The sequence below is a fragment of the Camarhynchus parvulus genome, chromosome 17 (assembly GCF_901933205.1).
Source record: "Camarhynchus parvulus chromosome 17, STF_HiC, whole genome shotgun sequence".
Lineage (NCBI taxonomy): Eukaryota > Metazoa > Chordata > Aves > Passeriformes > Thraupidae > Camarhynchus > Camarhynchus parvulus.
In genome coordinates, this window is record NC_044587.1 from 8957903 (window position 1) to 8977498 (window position 19596).

At 49.9% G+C, this 19596-nt stretch overlaps 1 protein-coding gene across 1 annotated transcript in view; it reads right to left on the bottom strand.

Moving 5' to 3' along the window:
• The window catches only part of LOC115911036 (collagen alpha-1(I) chain-like), a 93118-nt gene that overhangs the window by 56336 nt on the left and 17186 nt on the right, over positions 1-19596 (bottom strand). The window contains 5 exon segments of the mRNA XM_030961703.1: positions 896-1033; positions 1673-1696; positions 1698-1869; positions 2704-2862; positions 4055-4202. Of these exon segments, the coding sequence (XP_030817563.1) occupies positions 896-1033; positions 1673-1696; positions 1698-1869; positions 2704-2862; positions 4055-4202 (641 nt within the window).

The following is a 19596-nucleotide window of genomic DNA, read 5'->3' on the forward strand; positions in this document are numbered from 1 at the left end:
CCAACACAACCCAACACAGCCGCTGCAGGGCTGTCCCAGGTGCCAGCACTCCCTGTTCCCTGCCTGGACGTGCTGGCTCCAGCATCCCAAAGGAATCCCTGGGCAGCAGCCAGGCAGGGCAGTGCCCTATGTTCCCTCCCTTGGCACTGCCCTGTCCCAGCAGCTGTCCCAGCTCCTCCCCAGCCCACAGACACGGGTTACACATCACGGGCAGGCTCGTGCCAGGCACTGACATCCAGCACTCGCCTCTCTCCAGCTTTTTCCAGGCTCCTATGAAGCACTTCCATATGAAGGCAGCTGGCCTAAGATGTGAGGAATTTCCCTGGGCCAGCTCCAGCTCCTGAGGAAAGCCTGGGTGCTTCATGTTTTGGGGGATTTATGATGTGATCTGGGATTTTTGACACAGATACGGTTGTTGAAAATTTGTTGAACGCCACAACGAAAGCAAAGTCCCCCAAATTTCCATTTTCCAGCAATGCTGGCAGGACAGAGGGACAGCTTCAGGAAGGATGATGTAGCTAAGGGTGCAATGCTGCTGGGAGTGGGCAGGAATTCCAGAGTGCTGTCCAATTCCCAAGGACAGCTTTACCTCCTCTCAGAAGCACAGCTCCAGCTGCAGCATTACTCAAAGCCACCCACAGGAGCACATCCAGTCACAGCCAGGCTTTCCCTGCATCCCAAACTCTCCCTTTAACTCACTCTCCTTGGCACCAAGCCCATCTGTGACTTGAAGGGATGGAAAAGAACCACCCCACCTCCTCCTATTCCACCCCAAATTGGAGATCCCAACAGTTCCAGACAACACCCTGGGTTGGGCCTTTCCTTGGGATCGTGTGACACCGAGGAAAAGCTTGGCCCAGCAGTCCCTAAATGTGTCAGCTGTCCCCAGGCACACCTGTGGCCAGGCTGCTGGGAGCTCCCATGGGATCCTGTGGAGGCTGAAGGAGCCTGGGCAGGTCGAGTTGTAGCTGTGGCACTGCTCAGCAGCTGCTGCAGGGTCCCCCATCACGAAGGTGAGCTGTTGGAGAGCGCCCTGGAAGAGACAGAAACCAGAGTTTATGCTCCTGCTTCTTCCAGAGGAGAGGGAAAGGTCTGGAAGGGCCTGCAGGGGAGGTCATCTCCAGCTTCTCATAGCCAGGGATTTCTTTCTGGGATGGTTTGGGCAATGAATGTTCCCTCTGCAGCTTCAGGAGTTACATGCAAAATGTCCCAGGCTGCTCCAGCCTGGCCTTGGGCACTGCCAGGGATCCAGGGGCAGCCCCAGCTGCTCTGGGCACCCTGTGCCAGGGCCTGCCCACCCTCACAGGGAACAATTCCCAATTCCCAATATCCCATCCAGCCCGACCCTTTGGAAGTTTGAAGCCATTGGACACACTTCCCCAGCCAGATCTTTCCAAGCTGAGTGCACAGAGACTTCTCCACATGGTCCAAGTCATGGCCAGCACCAGAGGACGAGTGGAAATCAAGCCCAGAGGTGACCTGACTGCTGCCCCTTGTGCTGCCCTGACCCAAACCCAAGCCCTCTGCACAACTCCAAGCCTTTGCTAAGTTCATCCTGCCCAAGCATGGAAATAAATGTTGTTTTGGGAAGAGAAGGCGATGGAAATGGACTCCATCAGAGGGAACTTGCACCTCATTCACGCAGGTAGAGCAGACCCTGCCCAGCTCTCACCTTAAAGGGGATCTCGAAGGACTCGAATGAGGCCTCCAATGATGACCAGCCCCTCAGTGTTCACTCCCATCCCAAAATGGTTGGACCAGCTGACTCTGTCCACCAGCCGACAGTCCACGTGCAGCTCCAGCCTCTCCAGGGAGATGCTGAGAGCCACCCGGTGCCAGTGCCCATCGCCCAGGAAGGACACTGGGAACCTGAGGGGGAGGGAGGAGACACAACAACTTCACCCCACACCTGATCCAGGAGCAGGCTTTACCCCTCAGCAGCTCCCAGGGCCCCTCAGGTGTCCATCCTCAGTGCAGACACAAGGAACAATCCAAGAATTGTTACAACACCCATCACTTGTTTCCCAAGGATTTGGGGATGTCTATAGCCACTTGAGGCATCTGAGAAATGAGTGGGGTTTGGGTTTTGATTTATCCCCAGGGATCTAAACCTTTTTGTTCTTTGCTTTGTCTCCCAGAGCTGCATCATTTTGGCAGAGTGGAGTTTGGCAGTGACAACCCTGCACCAGGTCTGAGGGACATCACCTTCCTTCAGCTGAGGTGAGCTCAGCAGTGCCCAAAGCCCACCAGAGAGGGAAAGCCTGACCCTGGGCCTTGGGAGGAGAAAAGGAAGCAAGGAAAAGAGAAGGAAGGAAAGGAAGGAAAGGAAGGGAAGGAAGGAAGGGAAGGGAAGGAAAGGAATGGAAGGAAGGAAAGGGAAGGAAGGAAAGGGAAGGGAGGAAGGAAGGAAGGAAGGAAGGAAGGAAGGAAGGAAGGAAGGAAGGAAGGAAGGAAGGAAGGAAGGAAGGAAGGAAGGAAGGAAGGAAGGAAGGAAGGAAGGAAGGAAGGAAGGAAGGAAGGAAGGAAGGAAGGAAGGAAGGAAGGAAGGAAGGAAGGAAGGAAGGAAGGAAGGAAGGAAGGAAGGAAGGAAGGAAGGAAGGAAGGAAGGAAGGAAGGAAGGAAGGAAGGAAGGAAGGAAGGAAGGAAGGAAGGAAGGAAGGAAGGAAGGAAGGAAGGAAAACAGCCCCTTGGGCTGGGACTTACTCGTAGTGTCTTCTCCTCGTGGTGACAAAGACCAGGGCGTAGGGGTTAACCCTGATCTGGAAGAGCACGCGGCTGCGGTGGCTGAGGATGGTCACCAGGCTGGTGTCCTCCTTCAGGGAGTACCTGAGCTTCAGCAGCACGCTCAGCTCGTCTGCAAACCTGGTGGGAAGAGGGGACACGTGCCACTGTGCAGCTGCTGCTGCTGTGTCACCATCAACTGAGCCCTTAGGATAAAACAATTCGAGTCACGGCACAGATGAACAAGTGAGAAGGAAAAATAAAGGGAGAAAAGAGCCAGCAATTGTTCCAGTTGAGAGGTTCAAAGAGAAGCAGCCAGGCCTAAATTAGCACTGCCCAGACAACCTCAGCACGGGGTGATGGGGCCATGCCAAGGTGTCCTTCCTGCACCCAGCCAAGAACATCAAAGAACCCCAGAATAATTTGGGTTGTAGGAAACCTTCAAGCTCATCTCATCCCACCCCATGCCATGGCAGGGACACCTTCCACTACCCAGGCTGCTCCAAACTCCATCCAACTTGGCCTGGGGCACTTCTGGGGACAGGACAAACTGTTCCATAATGTAAGAAATGAAGGAAGCCCTGAGCTCAGAACAGAGAATGGCTGAGTTATCTCCATGTCATCATGGAATCAAGCTCATCCCATCCCCTGCCATGGCAGGGACACCTCCCACTGCCTAGGCTGCTCCAAACCCCATCCAACCTGGCCTTGGGGACTTCTGGGGACAGGACAAACTGTTCCAAAATGTAGGACATGAAGGAAGCTCTGAGCTCAGAGCAGAGAATGGCTGAGTTATCTCCATGTCACCATGGAATGGGCTCTCCAAGGAATTCCTCAAACCAACAGCCACACCTTAGATGATTTTTGAGCTGCTCCAAGCCCTATTCAACCTGGCCTGGGGCGCTTCTGGGGACAGGACAAACTGCTCCAAAATGTAAGAAATGAAGGAAGCCCTGAGCTCAGAGCACAGAGGGGCTGAGTTATCTCCATGTCATCATGGAATCAAGCTCATCTTATCCCACCCCCTGCCAGACACAGGGACACCTTCCATGGTCCCAGGCTGCTCCAAACCCTGTTCAACCTGGCCTTGGGCACTTCTGGGGATAGCACAAACTGTTCCAAAATGTTCCAAATGTTCCAAATGTTCCAAAATGTAAGAAATGAAGGAAGCTCTGAGCTCAGAGCACAGAATGGCTGAGTTATCTCCATGTCACCATTTAATGGGCTCTCCAAGGAGCTCCAGGAGAGTTTTCCCCCAAGGAACTCCAACAGCCACACCTTAGATGGTTTTTGAGCCCCAGCACCCCATTCCCACCCCCTGGAGGGAGGTTACCTGTCCCCAAAGGCCTCCCTGGTGGGCATGTTGAGGGTTGCATACTGCCCAATCTCCAGGATCCTGCACTTGCCGTGGTCGTAGCCAAAGGAAACATTGCTGAGGTCCTGGGCATGGAGAGTGATTTTGTCCAGCAGGTTCACCTCATCTGCATTGGGGAGAAGAGAGAGATGCTCAGTAGGCTCAAAAATCAGAAACCTCCACTACAGGGCTCTGCTCTGTTTATTCTCCAGCGAGAGAACAACAGACAAACTGGACAACAGACAAAACCCACAGGAAGAAGAGTGTTAACTTGGGAAAATTAAAATTCAGTGCACAAATTCAGCAGACTCAGACCACAAAAACCATTCAGACAACGTCACAAACAGCCAGGTGAGATTTTTGAATCACAATGTGAGTTTGGAGGCCACTGTCTCAAAGGTAGGAAGGGCCATTCCTTCCCCAGCTGTGGTGGTGCCTTCCCAGCCACAGAGTTGGGATGCTCAGGACTGTAAAGGACACAAATGCCCCAAACCACAAGGCCTGGAGCAGCTGGGTACAGGAATCCTGCTCATCCTTTCCCAAACTTCCCTGTGGATGCTTAAATAAAGGATTGGACTGAGGAGTGGGAGGAAGTCTCTGTGTCCCTCAGCATGTCCTGACCAGAGGGTGGGGACACCCCTCTCTGCCCAAAGTGGGGTTCAGCCCTGTCACAGGGTCAGGAATTTCCCAGGAAGGAAAGGACCCACTCTCAGAATGTGCTGTGAACTTTGGAGATAGTTTGAACAGGGGAGAGCCCCTGCCCTGGCCTGTTTGGCATCACCATGAGAAGCTTGTCACTCCCCTGGTGAACAGACTTTCTCTTCCCAAGTTCACCTTTAACTACAGAATCTTTGAGCTACAGGAATACCTGAGGAAAAATGTGTTTTAAATATCAAAGTTTTTTGTTTCTCTCCATTAGCAAAAAGGCTTGTAGACCTCAGATATCTAAAACCAGATCCCTCCAGTGTGGCAACAACCCTGCCACCAGCAAGGAGTGAGTGTAAGAGTCTGAATGAGGGATGTGGGACTCCAGGGGCTCTCCAAAATGCAGTTTATTGTATCCAAAATGCAGTTTATTGCATCCAAGGTGTCACAGCAGCCCAGGGTCGTGGGTGACAGAGCTGTGCCCACAGCTGTCAGCTCCAGCTGCAGGCAGGCCTGGAGACCCTTTGGTTTTGGTTACAATGCATTCTAGACTTTTCTTTGCTGAGCATCTTAATACAGCAGAACCAATCTATACCTAAACTATTATCTACAGCCTATCATAACTACTGTAATTACCATATTCATGTTACTTTTCTCCAATCACTAGAAGTTAGTACATTACGGTTTAAGCTAGAAGTTGTTTTTCAGTTTTCTTGCAGTGGAAAATTCTGAGACCTTTTTTCTACTTGCAACTTTGCTGACTTGTTTGCCTGTGCTCTCTTTCTGCTTGGTAAAAACATCTTCTTGTTTGGGGTGGGTTTATCCTTTGCTCTACATCATAAAAACCCCTTCTAACTAACACACCCTTTGCCTCCTTGGTTATCCAGTGAGACTGGCTCAGCAATTCTTTTCTTCTATATCAAAACTTGCTTCCATCTCTATTCCTTCTTCAGGCTCTACATTCAAAAATCTTTCTGCTAAGCATACATATCTGAGAGACTTTCTTGTCAAACTTTCATCCCTCCCAACAGATGGGGACAAGGGGCAGGCTCCGATCAACAGCCCTGGTCCAGCCCTGCAGGATCCCTCCAGACCCCACAGTCCCTTTCCTGGGAGGGTCTGGACAATCCCACTCAATGATTTGTCAGTGGGAATTGTGCATGAGCATCTGCCATGGCTTGGGAAGCATCCAGCCCCTTCACTCCCTGGAATTCCCGCTGTGGATGAGGTGTGAGATTGATTTGAGGGCAGACAAACGGCCCCGGGCACGCTGCGACCTGCCAGGAGATATCCACAGCCAGAGAGGCAAAATAACAAATCAATCAAGCAGAAAACAGCTTTGATCTGCTTCAGACACTCGTGTGTCACTCCTGACACCACTTCCTTGGACGATTCTGCATGGGAAAGAGCTCTGTGATGGGAAAGAGGGGAAGGAATGGAGGAGATGGGGCTGTTTGTGGGCAGTTGTGACTTCAGCTGGGATTTCCCCAGCTCCCCACATGGGCACAGCATCCACTGGATTCCAGGCAACTTCTAAAGCCCTGCAAAATGAAGGTGCAGCAGCTTTTGGCAGCAGGAACACCAAAAAACTGGGACCAAGCCAGAGGGTGCAGGGTTGAGCCCCTGGGAGCCCTGACCAGCCAAACCCCCAGAGGCAGAGCCAGCAGAGTTCATCAGCACAGCACGGGAATTAACCCAAGAGCAAAGAGCTCACAGAGGGGGAAACACCAGGAATGTTTGTCCCTCTCAGCCCCAAGCATTTTTGGGAGTGATTCCCTCACTGCTGGCATCATTGGATGTGCCAGGACCTGCACAATTCCATCTCCAGGGTCCTGGAGATCACAGGCACTGAGAGCTCACTGGGTCCTGCCAGGGATGTGATCCCCACATCTGCTGCAGCTGGAACTGATGCCTTGTGCAGGCTGGCCTAGAACAGAGGCTAGACAGAGCTAAAGAATAAAGCAGCTGCTGCCAGGAGCTGCTGTGGGGAGCTGGGGCAGCCCAGGACAGGCACAGATTCCAAGGGGGAGCAGCCCAGGCAGTGCCAGCCCCTGGGGAGATGCTCCACAGGCAGTCAGGGATCAGGTGCAGATCCCTCCTGGAGCACAGTCAGTGGGAAAGGGAAGCACAGGCAGAAGCTGGTGTGGAAACCGGCTGCAGTCAGGTGTGGAGTCCATCCAAGGGCAGAGATGGGACAGAGAGCAAAAGGACAAGGAGAGAAATTCCATCCAGGGAAGGTACATAGCCCATCCAGGAGACAAAGACCCCCACCAGAGCTCAGGCCAGGGCTGAGGGCACAGGGCTGAGCCTAAATGGGGCTGCTGGGATGAGCTGGGGGTCCCAGGTGAGGCTGCTTGGGGTCATTAAGGCCCATTGGTGCTCTCAGGAATCAGATGGGTTTCAATAGTGACTCTCCACCATCCCATCCCATCCCAAGGTGTTCCCTGAGGGGCACCCCCAGCTGCAGACACAGAAAAGTGACCACCCATATTCTCCTTTGGCTCGTTTCAATGTGTGAAACTTCCACCGAGCTTTACTTTCTCCCCAAAAGAGGGAAAATTGTACTAAACAGCCAAAAATTGGGGCCTTGGAGAGCTCCTAGCAGGGTCTGTCAGGCTGAGTCATTTCCCCTGGATGTGGCACTGGCTGGAACCTGAAATAACAGGGCTGGCCAAGCCCTGGGGACAGCCCTGGCTGGGGAATGGAGCCCATGACCTAATGGGCCTTTCCCTCCTCTAACTCCTGAGTGCCTGATGGAAATGGAAATGGAAATGTCCTGCCAGGGCTCTGCTTAGGATCACTCCAAACTCTGCATCAGCAAGGCTGGGACATCACAGCTCCAGATTTAACCAGGAAGGTTCTCTGCATTAGGTGATGGAAAACCAGGGCTCCATGCTGGGCCTGACGCCAGTGCCACCAGCAGCAGGCATCCAAACCAGCACAGCCCTCCTGCTCCACCTCCCCTGACATCCCATGGCCATGGGGAGATGTTGGAGGCTGTGCAGGAATGTGCCACCTGTTGATGGAATGACAAAACTATCCTTTTTCTCCTCAAAAAGGAAAAGAGCCCAGAAGTTTCTCTCCTCAATTGGGTAAAAAGACACCTCACAGGACCTGGGGGACTTCACCTCAAACTTAAGGATAGCTAATTGGAAAGGAGCCGAAAAGTCCCCCATGAACAATTTACTAGAAAAAGAAGAGAACAAAGAAACCAATGGGTTTTGTGAGGTGCTTTACCAGGAGCAAGAACCTCTTGCACCTGGCTCGGTTTTTCTCTGTAAAGAGTTTTGTTCTTTTGCCTTTTATTAAAATATTTTTGTTTCCAACACTACCACAGAAGCCATCCTGCTGATTTTATGCCTTCTACGGTAGCTGAGATATCCTGGGTGTGAAATAGATCTCCAAGAGCTTATGAGACCTGCCTTGAGGAGAGCCCTATTTCAAGGCTGTGCCTGACTTTCTCTGGGAAAAAAATGGCAACTTCCCACTTGTTTGGAACTCCCAGGTGGCTCTGCAGGTTGGCTGGACGAGCTCAAGGACACCTTGACTGTCACTGTTGAGTCATGAATGACACAGACTCCCAAGGCATTCAGAAGGCTAATTAGCACAAGACCCCCTTTATTTCATCCTCTCCTCTTTTATAGCTTAGTTTGCTACAGGTGGACCTGACTGGTCATTTAATCAATACATTTCACCTGATTGGCTAATTAACAAGACACCCCATTTGTAAACACTCATGAGAATAGCAGGAAAACAGCTGTTAGAAAAACACCACCTGCAGGTTGTTTTTAATAATTGGCTAGCATTGTTTATCTCCAGCTCCCTGAAGCTTCCCAGGCTGGTTCTGGCAAAAGAGAATCACAGAATTACCAGGTTGGAAGAGACCTTCAAGATCATCAAGTCCAACCCAGACCCAACACCTCAACTCAACCCTGGCACCCAGTGCCACATCCAGGCTTTGTTAAACACACCCAGGGATGGGGACTCCACCACCTCCCTGGGCAGCCATTCCAGAACTTTATCACTCTTTCTATGAAAAACTTTTTCCTAATATTCAACGTAAATTTCCCCTGATACAGCTTATCTAGCTTTCCTCTCTCTCTGACCAGAGAGCTGCCACCACACTTGACATGAACTTTTTTGAAGGTATTTCTTCCTGCTTCTTCTTCCATCCCAGAACTTCTTGTGACAGTGCCCATGGCAGCCAGCATTGCCTGTGGCATTCGCATTCCCTGAAAAAATCCCTTCACCCAGGATTCTTCGCCTGGGAAGCTGAGATGCCTCAGAGAAAAGGAAAACAATTCTTGTCTCATTTGCTTCTCCTGTGTTGTGCTCACGTGGAATGTGTTTGGAGATTGTTTACCCACAGGTGATTGTTCCATTGCATTCTGCTGGGAGTTGTTTTCACTCTTTGGCCAATCAGGGCCGAAGTTGTGTCAGGACTCTGGAAAGAGTCACGAGTTTTCATTATTATCTTTTTAGCATTCTGTAAGTATCCTTTCTGTAATCTTTGGTATAGTTTAGTCTTCTTTAATATAATATAATAATATATTATAAATATATTATATTTGTTATAATACATTATTATAAAGTATTATATTCTTTAATATAATATAGTTATATTCTTTAATATAATATGGTATCATAAAGTAATAAATCAGCCTTCTGAGCACATGGAGTCAGATTCATCATTCCTGCCTTTGTTGCGACATTTCCAACAAATCCAGTAACTGCCAGTGCCACATCCACTCCCTGCTGCTCCCATTTCCCTCCCCATCCAAGCATCCCTTTCCGAGGGTACTCCAGAAGGCACCTGAGGTGAGCTTTGAGCTGCAGCACTCACAGCTCCCAGGGCTGGTTATGCAACAGGATTTGAACCTCCTCCTCCTCCTCCCTGCTCCGGAGAGCAGGGATAATTTGGGTCTGACCCCGTGGCTGCGAGTCCAGAGGGGCCAGAGCCAAGGCAGGAAGAAAAGGAACAAGGGCATTTCCCACGGAGGACACCAGAGCCATTATGGAAGAGTGAATGCAGGCACCCACCCACGGAGAGGACAGCGAATTCCAGGGGAGAGAAACCTTCTGGGAAGAAAGAGCTCGGCTGCACGCATTGTCTGGGCAGGAAAAGGGGACCACAGGTTCTCCTGGAGCTCATTACCCACAGCTGCAGCTGTGCTGCCCCTCCTTTGTGCCTGCCCAGCATGGGGGCTCTGCGGGGAGGGGATGGGGCTTCTGGGGACAAAGGCTGGGCAGGAGGAAGGGCTGCTGCAAGGAGGGATGACCCCCAGTAAGGATAAGATGGGAAAAGAAGGGCAAGTGGCAGGAAAGGAAGGGAGCTTTGGGAGCAGGGGAGAGTTTCAGAGCTGCTGAAAGCACAGGGTGGGCACAGGAGTGTGGGAGCGTCGAGGGTAGGACAGTGGGGATGGATGGAGACGAGAGAGATCTCTGCAGCCAGGTCGTGGAACTTGGGGTTTATTGCAAAGGGCCTGGGTGCAGAGCCCTGCTGGGAGCTGCCAGCCACAGCTCAGAGCAGGCCTGAGAGAAGAGAGGGGGAGAGAGGATGAGAGGGTAAGGGAGTAAGAGATCGAGGTTCTCGTTACAATACCATAAATCTTCTTCTGTGTTGAATATTCTGATTCTCACTAACCAATCTAGTACAAGATACAAACCCTATAGCATTTCCATACAGCCTATAAGAATCATTACATCACCATCCTGTGTTACATTTTAAACCCTAAAAACTCCTCTTTGGGCCCCTTCTGCCAAGCTGTAGGGTCTGCTCTGACCCTTGGGCCTGTCTGCAAGCAGAGGGTGTTGTTCCATCAAAAGTGGATCACCTTCAGCCAGCCACACCATTGTTTTCCAGTTGTTCAGTAACTGAGGTATCTCAAAGCTGCTTTCATTTCAATCTCACTTATAGTTTCTATATTCTCAAAATCTTTTGCCAGGCAATCATATTTATAAGGCTTTCCTGTTTCATCTTCCCCAACACAGGAGTGTGGAAGGGGCAGCTCAGCCTTCAGCTTCATCCTGCTCAGGGCAAATCCCAGCTCTCCAAGCCATGAGCCAGCATGGAAATCTCATCCCATTAACTGAGGGGAGAGGTCTGGGAGGTTGTCTGCTGCCCTTGTGGGGCCATGGGGAGGGTTTGGGACATGGAGCAAATCGATATCCTGGAAGCTGAGCAAGGAGACCCCTCTGAAGGAGGGAAGGGCTGGGGGGGCCCCACAAGGACCAGCTGCTCTGCAGGGTTTGGTGGCCTCGCTTGATTTGGGGCTTTTTAATAGGAAACCAAAAAAAAAGAACCCATTTTCAACCTTTCCAAGATGTGCTGAGGGATCACAGAATCATGACATAGTTGGGTTGGAAGGGACTTTTAAAGGTCACCTCATCCAACCCCTCAGAGCTCCTCACACATCTCCTTCCTGACAACCCCGAGAGTTAACCCCACCCAGAGCTCCTGGTCCCTGGGGAGGTGCTCTGGTGTCACCCCAGCCTTGCCCAGCCCTCACCCACTCCTGGCCACACTCACACCTTGGTGCATCTTCCATCCCCTGTTCCCATTTCCCCTCCAGATCCTCCTTCCCCTGCCCTGTGCATTCACCTCCTGCCCCTCCTGGAGCACTGACAGCTCCTGGGCTGAGCTCAAACCCTCACTTATCTCAAGCCAAACACCATGGAAATGATGTTTTATCCACATTCAGGACTTAAAAGCTTTAGCTGGAGGGGCATTTTTACATGGTTTTCATTTAAATCCTCACACAACTGCTCCTCAACCTGTTCAAGTTGGCCTCAGAGCAATTAAATTAATTACTGAATTACAGGGAGTCAGCATTGGAATTGGTGCCCAATGCCTATTCCAGCAGATTCTGTGGGATTCCTGTAAAAAAAATAAAAACATCCCAATAAAATCTGTGTGACACTGAGTGGGGACAAGTGCCATAAACATTGGCCCTTGCTGTAGCTCATAAATAAATTTCTCTTTATTGCTCCATTGTCAAAGTAATTAACAGCAAATTCTCCAGTCTCTCCCACTCCAGGGACTTGTTTCCAGCACCAGCTTTCCAAGAGCCTCCCTCTCTGTGGTTTTATAAAACACAACCCCATGTTTTATAGGCTTGGAAGACAAACAGAAATAAACACCAGAGCCATGCAGGGATGATCCCAAAAAGCTGCTCTGGGTGGGTTGGACACCCCAGGCTGGCAAGAACACCCAGCCAGGGATTGTAGCCCTGATTTGCAGCATCCTCTCATTCTGATCACTGAATCCCACAATCATTTAGGTTGGAAAAGACTTCCAAGACATCACTGAGTCTGAGCTGTGCCCAATCCCCACCTTGTCCCCAGCCCAGAGCACTCAGGGATGGGCACTCCAAACCTCCATGGGCAGCCCCTGCTGATGTTTAGCAATGTTTTCCATGGGGAAATCCCTGCTGATGTCCAACCTGAGCCTCCCCTGGTCCAGCCTGAGGCTGTTCCCTCTCCTCCTGGGGAACACGTGGATGTTGGGGTGCAAACACCCCAAAAACTCCCAGGATTTGAAACATTCCAAGGTCAGGGTTGTTGGGGAAGATGAAACAGGAGAGCCTTATAAATATGATTGCCTGGCTAAAGATTTTGAGAATATAGAAACTATAAGTGAGATTGAAATGAAAGCAAGCTTTGAGATCCCTCAGTTACTGAACAACTGGAAAACAATGGCATGGCCAGCTGAAGGTGATCCCCTTTTGATGGAACAACACCCTCTGCTTGCAGACAGGTCCAAGGGTCAGAGCAGACCCTACAGCTTGGCAGAAGGGGCCCAAAGAGGAGTTTTTAGGGTTTAAAATGTAACACAGTGTGGTAATGTAATGATTCCTATAGGCTGTATGTAAATGCTATAGGATTTGTATCTTGTACTAGATTGGTTAGTGAGAATCAGAATATTCAACACAGAAGATGATTTATTGTATTGTAACGGGAACCTCGATCTCTTACCCCTCTTACTCTCTCACCCTCTCATCCTCTCTCCCCCTCTCTTCTCTCAGCCTGCTCTGAGCTGTGCCTGGCAGCTCCCAGCAGGGCCCTGCACCCAGGCCCTTTGCAATAAACCCCAAGTTCCAGACCTGGCTCAGAGATCTCTCATCTCCATCCATCCAGACCGTCCTAACCCCAGCACTCCTACAAGGACCACCAGGAGGTGCTTCCAGCCCCCAGCCTGGCTCTGACAGGAGGAGAGGAGAGGAGAGGAGAGGAGAGGAGAGGAGAGGAGAGGAGAGGAGAGGAGAGGAGAGGAGAGGAGAGGAGAGGAGAGGAGAGGAGAGGAGAGGAGAGGAGAGGAGAGGAGAGGAGGAGAGGAGAGGAGAGGAGAGGAGAGGAGAGGAGAGGAGAGGAGAGGAGAGGAGAGGAGAGGAGAGGAGAGGAGAGGAGAGGAGAGGAGAGGAGAGAGGAGAGGAGAGGAGAGGAGAGGAGCAGGAACAGAGTGTCACTATAGGGCTTGAAATAACACAACGTGGATTTGCAGCTCTCTCAAGGGTAAGAAAAGATTTTTAAATTTCTGACTCTAACATTTATAGATTTCCAAAAGAGACAGTGGATTGGAGGGTGACAGTGCCACCTCTCCAATGACACTGGACAAACCAACAGTCCATCAAATTTTTCCTCCTCCATAAAGGAATGCAAAACAGTAAGTTATTTACAGAAAGTGTATAAAAAAGTTCGTTACAAAAATGTAAATATCAGAAGGCTTAAAAAAACTTTAAAAAGCAGACTGACAACAGAGTGAATCTTTCCTCCTGGTTCCTCCCAGCTCCCCTCAGGCCAAGGACTTGCTGATCCAAAGGCAGAATTTGCATTGTCAGGAAGTGGAGCTCAAAGCCCTCCTGTCCTGGGAAGCTCTGGAGGATATTCCTGCAAGGAATCCCTGGGCACACAGAGCTTCCTTTGAACTTTCTGATGTTTTGTGGAGCCTCAAACTCCTCCTGAGGCAGGCTGGGGTGTGTTTGTACAGCCTGAGCCGTGAGCTGAGGCCAGGCACACGGGAGGAACAGCGATGCTGAGCCAAGGTGTGCCTGTGCTCAGGTGACAGATGGCTCCTGGCACAGGTGCCACCTCCCTGGCTGCCCTCCAGCACTGATTCATACCTGCCTGGCACATCTCCAGGGGTGTCAGGTTTATCTGCAGTCCCTCAGCCTCCTCTGATGTGCCCTGCCAAAGGAACCCACTCAGCACCAGAAGAAAGAGCAGAGCAGGAGGGTTTGGGGTGCAGCCCGTCTGCATTTGCTGAAATGAGAGGAATTCCCAGGATGGGCTCCCTGGATGTATTTATTTGGGCTTTCTCAGGCTGTAATCTCTCCCAGACATGTGTCTGCAGCAGCAGATAACACCAAGGCCGGCATTTCCCTGCTCACTCAGGGCACTTTTAACACTGCTGAAATAACCCAGACTGAGCCTGTGCCAGGCCTTAAAACAACTTCTCTGAGACAATGGAGAAACACTCATGGAGATCAGCTTGGAATGGAGAAGAGCGGGACCAGGCTATCCCAAAAGTCATTTCCCATCAATTTGTAGCTTCATTCCAGAACCCTGACACTGCATTTCCTGCTGGAAGAAATCTTTCTGCCTCACTCACCTCTACCTTTTGTAGTTTCTGGTGTTGCTTTTGCTGATCCTGATGGTTTTTGGTGAACAAAGGGGAGTTGGGGGTTAAATAAAACCCTTCCAACTACTTCCCTTCCCACAGCTGATGGGCAGAGGGGCTACAGCTCCTTGTCCTGATCCTCAGCACACAGCTGAGGCTGTACAAACACACCCCAGCCTGCCTTAGGAGGAGTTTAAGACTCCACAAAACATCAGAAAGCTCAAGAGGAGGAGAATGGAAGCTCTGGGTGCCCAGAGATTCCTTGTAGGAATATCCTCCAGAGCTTCCCAGGACAGGAGGGACTTGAGCTCCAGTTCTTGCTGAGGGCTGTGAACACAAACTTTGCCTTTGGATCAGTATTCTTTAATATAATATATATATACATAATATTATTTAATATAGTAGTATATATTATATTAATCAATATATATAATATATAATATATTATATATATTATATATATAATATATTGTTTAATATATTTCTTATATTAGAGAAAATATAGAATATAGAATAAAGAATATTAAAATATTCTTTAATATAATATATAACACAATAAAGTAATAAATTAACCTTCTGATAAAATAGAGTCAAATACATCATCTCTCTGCCCAGGGGAGGAGCCAAGCATTCCTACCTGGATCCAATCTGAGCCTGGAGCAGCACAGCAGCCTTTGCCCACTGCATTGCCAGAGGAGCAGCTTTCTGCTGCCCTGCATTGCCAGAGGGAGCCCAGGCCCATCTGCAGCAGCCCTGGAGCTGCAGAGGAAAACTCCCCCCTTGTGCAGGATCCCTGCTCCAGCAGCAGCACAGCTGGCACTGCAGGAGGGCTGAGCCCCCATGGGATGGGGCTGTGCCACCCCCTGACACACAGGGGGACAGGGACTGCTCTGTCAGTGTTGTTTTGTTGTTGTTGTTTATACTATTGCATTTCTAATTTTTTTTTAGTTTCCCTAGTAAAGAACTGTTATTCCTACTCCCATATGTTTACCTGAGAGCGCCTTAATCTCAAAATTATAATAATTCGGAGGAAGGGGATTTACATTTTCCATTTCAGGGGAGGCTCCTGCCTTCCTTAGCAGACACCTGTCTGTTCAAACCAGCACACCAGCGCAGCCTGGGGCAGAGCAATGAATAAAAGAAACCAAGACAGAGGCAGAGCAGCAGAGCAGGGCAGCAGCACCAGCCCCGGCCTTCCCCTCCTGCTCCCCTTCAACACAGCTCCCAAGAATAAAAAAATAAATTAAAAATGAGTGTTTCCCAGCCTAACAAGCTGCCATTTCACAGCCAAGCAGAGCTCAGATTTTCACCCCAGGCAAAACATGTGCACATTTGTGATTCACTGCACGCCGGCGGCTGCCAGGTTTCTGTACAAACGATCGAATTGTTGCAGTTTCAACCTTGACTCAACTCCCAAACGCTCCTCCAAGCTCCTCTGACAGAGCTCATCACCTCCCACCTCTCCCCCACCACTGGTATTTTTACACCCAAATTATCTCTGGGTGCCTGGGAGCCTTCAGATCCCCTGAGGAGCTGCTGCTTCCCCGGGTGTGGGAGTCACGGAGAGCCCCAGCCGAAAGATTTCCTCTTGTAAACTCCTTTCACCAGCTCAGGTTGAGCCCACAGTGCTGGAACCAGAGCTCAGGAGCCTGTGGGCAAATAAACAAACATCAAGCAGGGTTTTATTCATGTGCAGAGAAGCTGCCAAACCCCAAAATTGCAGCTGGAGGCACCACTTTGCCAAGCCCCAGGAGGGGCTGAACCCTCTTGAGCTCCTTGGGCCACATCCTGGGCTGGGGAGGCTCCAGAGCTGGAAATTTGGGTGAGGATGAGCATGGATGGGGCTGGAGACGCTTCCAGCAACTTCTGGCATGGATGAGATCCCACAGAGTGTCAGAACCCAGTGCATCCCTCTGGGTGTCCAGAGTTACCAAGGACCCCGCCGGGGGGCTTGGAGACCCTGGCACACAGCCCAGAACACCTGGGGATTTGATTTGGACCCTTGAAGCAAGTCACCAGCTTTATATGAGGACCTGAAAGTCACACAGGTTTGAATAGTGTAATAACAAAATGATCACAGGGTGAAAATGTAGATTTTAGGATTTTTGGTATGGGGGAAATGGGGGCAAGATGGAGGAACTTGGGCATGTCCAGCCTTTCTTCTTCTTCTTGTTCTCCATTTTCTGCAGTGATGTTGGCACTTTGGGATTGGTTTAGAGTAGAAGTGCACTGTCTAACACAGGTGATAGGTATTGGGAATTAAGTGTAAATATGTTATATGTAGTTTGCAGTATAAAAGGACAACACCACCTCAGGGGTGGTCAGAGTGTCTGTGGCTGCCCTGCTGAGCAGATCTCCACTGGGCAGAAAGAAAATTTTATAGATAAGAATTAATAAACAACCTCAAGACCGAAAAGTGAAGAGTCCAGACTCGTTCTTCAGCTGCACGGGCCAAAGCAGAGACATCCTGCACATCTCAGGGCAGCAACTATCAACAGCAACCCGAGAACAGAGGACACGCTCAGCAGGAGGGCGTGCACCTTCATGCAAAATCCCCTTGCTGGATGTGGGCTCCTCCATCCCTTTCTCCTCTCCAGGGTTCAAAATCCTCATGTTGCCCCTGAAAAACTTCCTATCCAAGGCCTGGCTCGTGCCCATTCCTGTATTTTCTGCTTCAAAGGCTGCCTCAGAGCATCCCACCAGCAGTAATGATTTCCCAGCTCAAACCAATCTTCCTTTCTCTCTATCTCTTCACTAACCTAAAGAATTTCCCGGAGGGTTTGTTTATGCAGTAGAACCCATTGGAAAATCTACTTTTCTTCCCCCCAAAACTTCAGTTTTTGAGGATTAATCATCACATGTGAAGCTGAGAAGAGCCCAGGTCAGACACACTCCCCCATCCCACTGCCTCTGCAGGGATTTGGGTGGATTTGGGGAGAGCCCCAGACAAGCCTTGTTTGAACAGCAGAGATATCTCTGCCTTGCAAAAAAAAAAATATATATATAAAATATGCTCTTCATTCCTCCCTCTGCCTTTGAGCAAGGGAAAACATTTGTTAGTGATTCATCACTTCCCTGAGCAGCCCAGACTGAGGAAAGGATGGATTTGGGATGTGGGGGAGCTCTCAGGGTTAAAGGGAATTGCTGGAGAGAAATCATGTGTCAAACAGAAAACTTTCCCTGTATTAGAGTAAAAAAAAAAAGAAAATGAGTCAGTTTGAGTCAGCCCAGAAATGAAAGGTTTCACCTCTATGGATGAGCTCCCTCTTTCTTGTTTTCTTTTATTCATTGCAAGTTCACTTTAATTAACTGAAACTGTTTGAAAGTGAAAATTCAGTGTTATATTTAACCCCTGGAGATGACAGGACATTTCGTCCCTCCCCCAGTAAACCACTTCTGGGGTTTTTAATTCTTTTTTTCTTTCTTTTCACAGACCCCAGGAAACCCAACAGTTCTAACAGGCTAGAGTTTCACTCCCACTTCCTGATTGGAAAATTGGTACCTGATCAGCCCCAGTTTCACCAGCCCTGCTTCAGCTTCCACCAAATCCACTGAGCTCCAGACTCCTGAGCCCACCCTCCCTCAATTCCCTGTTCCTTTAGCTGGAAGGAACCAGCCTGAGGAACATCCCCAAACAGAGGGTTCCTCTATATTCTTCTATGCTCTCTAATTCCTCTATATTCTTCTGTATTCTCTAATTCTTCTAAATTCTTCTATTTTCTCTAATTTCCCTATAATTTTCTATTTTCTCTAATTCTCCTATAGTCTTCTATTCCACATCTTCTGTTCCAGTGCCTCAGAATTCTCTGGATTCTCTCATCTCTGACAATGCAGCCAATATTTTGCTGCACCTCCATTCCACCTCATTTTCAAGCCGCCTCCAGAACAAAAAGCTTTGGAGCACTGAAGAGGACCCCTGGAATTCCCACCTTTATGGACACACATGGGTTGGGAAACACCAGGACATCACCTATAACCCACCCTGGAATGCTTAAAAAGAAGAAAACCTACATCCATGAATTCTGAGTGGAAAAGTAGGATTTCCTAAATGAAAACAATATTTCACATTGTCCCCCCACAGTGCCAGGAATTATTTTTTAAGCTGTATTTTGTATTCAGTATCACAATGAGAGAAATCCTCCTTCTGCTGGAAGGTTTCAAGGTTTCTCTTTCCAAGACATTAAAACATTCCCAGCTGGTGAAAAGCAATCCTGGGCACCTGGCTTTGGCTCTCAGTGCCAGGAAGGGAGAGAGCCATGCCATGGGGAGGTCAGGGGGGTTTTCCATGGATCCTGGGTGTCCCAAAGGCTCTGTGAGCTGCCCAGCCTTGGGTGGGCATCCCTGGGCATCCCTGGCAGCGCTGTCCAAAGGCTCCTGGAGCTCTGGCAGCCTCGGGGCCGTGCCCATTCCCTGGGCAGCCTGGGCAGTGCCAGCACCCTCTGGGGGAAGAACCTTGCCCTGAGCTCAGCCTGAGCTGCCCTGGCCCAGCCCCAGCTGTGCCCTGGCTCCTGTCCCTGTCCCAGAGCAGAGATGGGAGCTGCCCCTCGGGAGGAGCTGCAGCCCCGGGGAGCTCTGCCCTCACTCTGCTCCAGCTGAACAACCCCAGAGCCCTCAGCTGCTCCTCACAGCCCCTCCAGACCCTTCCCTTCTTCCTCTGAACCCTCTCTAACAACTCAATATCATTTTTTATGTTGTGGAGTGTCAGAACTCAGTGCATCCCTCCGGGTGTCCAGAGCTGCCGAGGACCCCGCCGGAGGGCTCAGAGACCCTGGCACACAGCCCAGAACACCTGGGGATTTGATTTTGACCCTTGGAGCAAGTTACCAGCTTTGTATGAGGACCTGAAAGTCACACAGGTTTGAATAGTGTAATAACAAAATGATCACAGGGTGAAAATGTAGATTTTAGGATTTTTGGTATGGGGGTTATGGGGACAAGATGGAAGAACTTGGGCGTGTCCAGCCTTTCTTCTTGTTCTCCATTTTCTGCTGTGGTGTTGGCACTTTGGGATTGGTTTAGAGTAGAAGTGCACTGTCTAACATATGTGATAGGTATTGGGAATTAAGTGTAAATATGTTATATGTAGTTTGTAGTATAAAAGGACAACACCGCCTCAGGGGCGGTCAGAGTGCCTGTGGCTGCCCTGCTGAGCAGATCTCGGCTGGGCAGAAAGAAAATTTTATAGATAAGAATTAATAAACAACCTCAAGACCGAAAAGTGAAGAGTCCAGACTCGTTCTTCAGCCGTCACGGGCCAAAA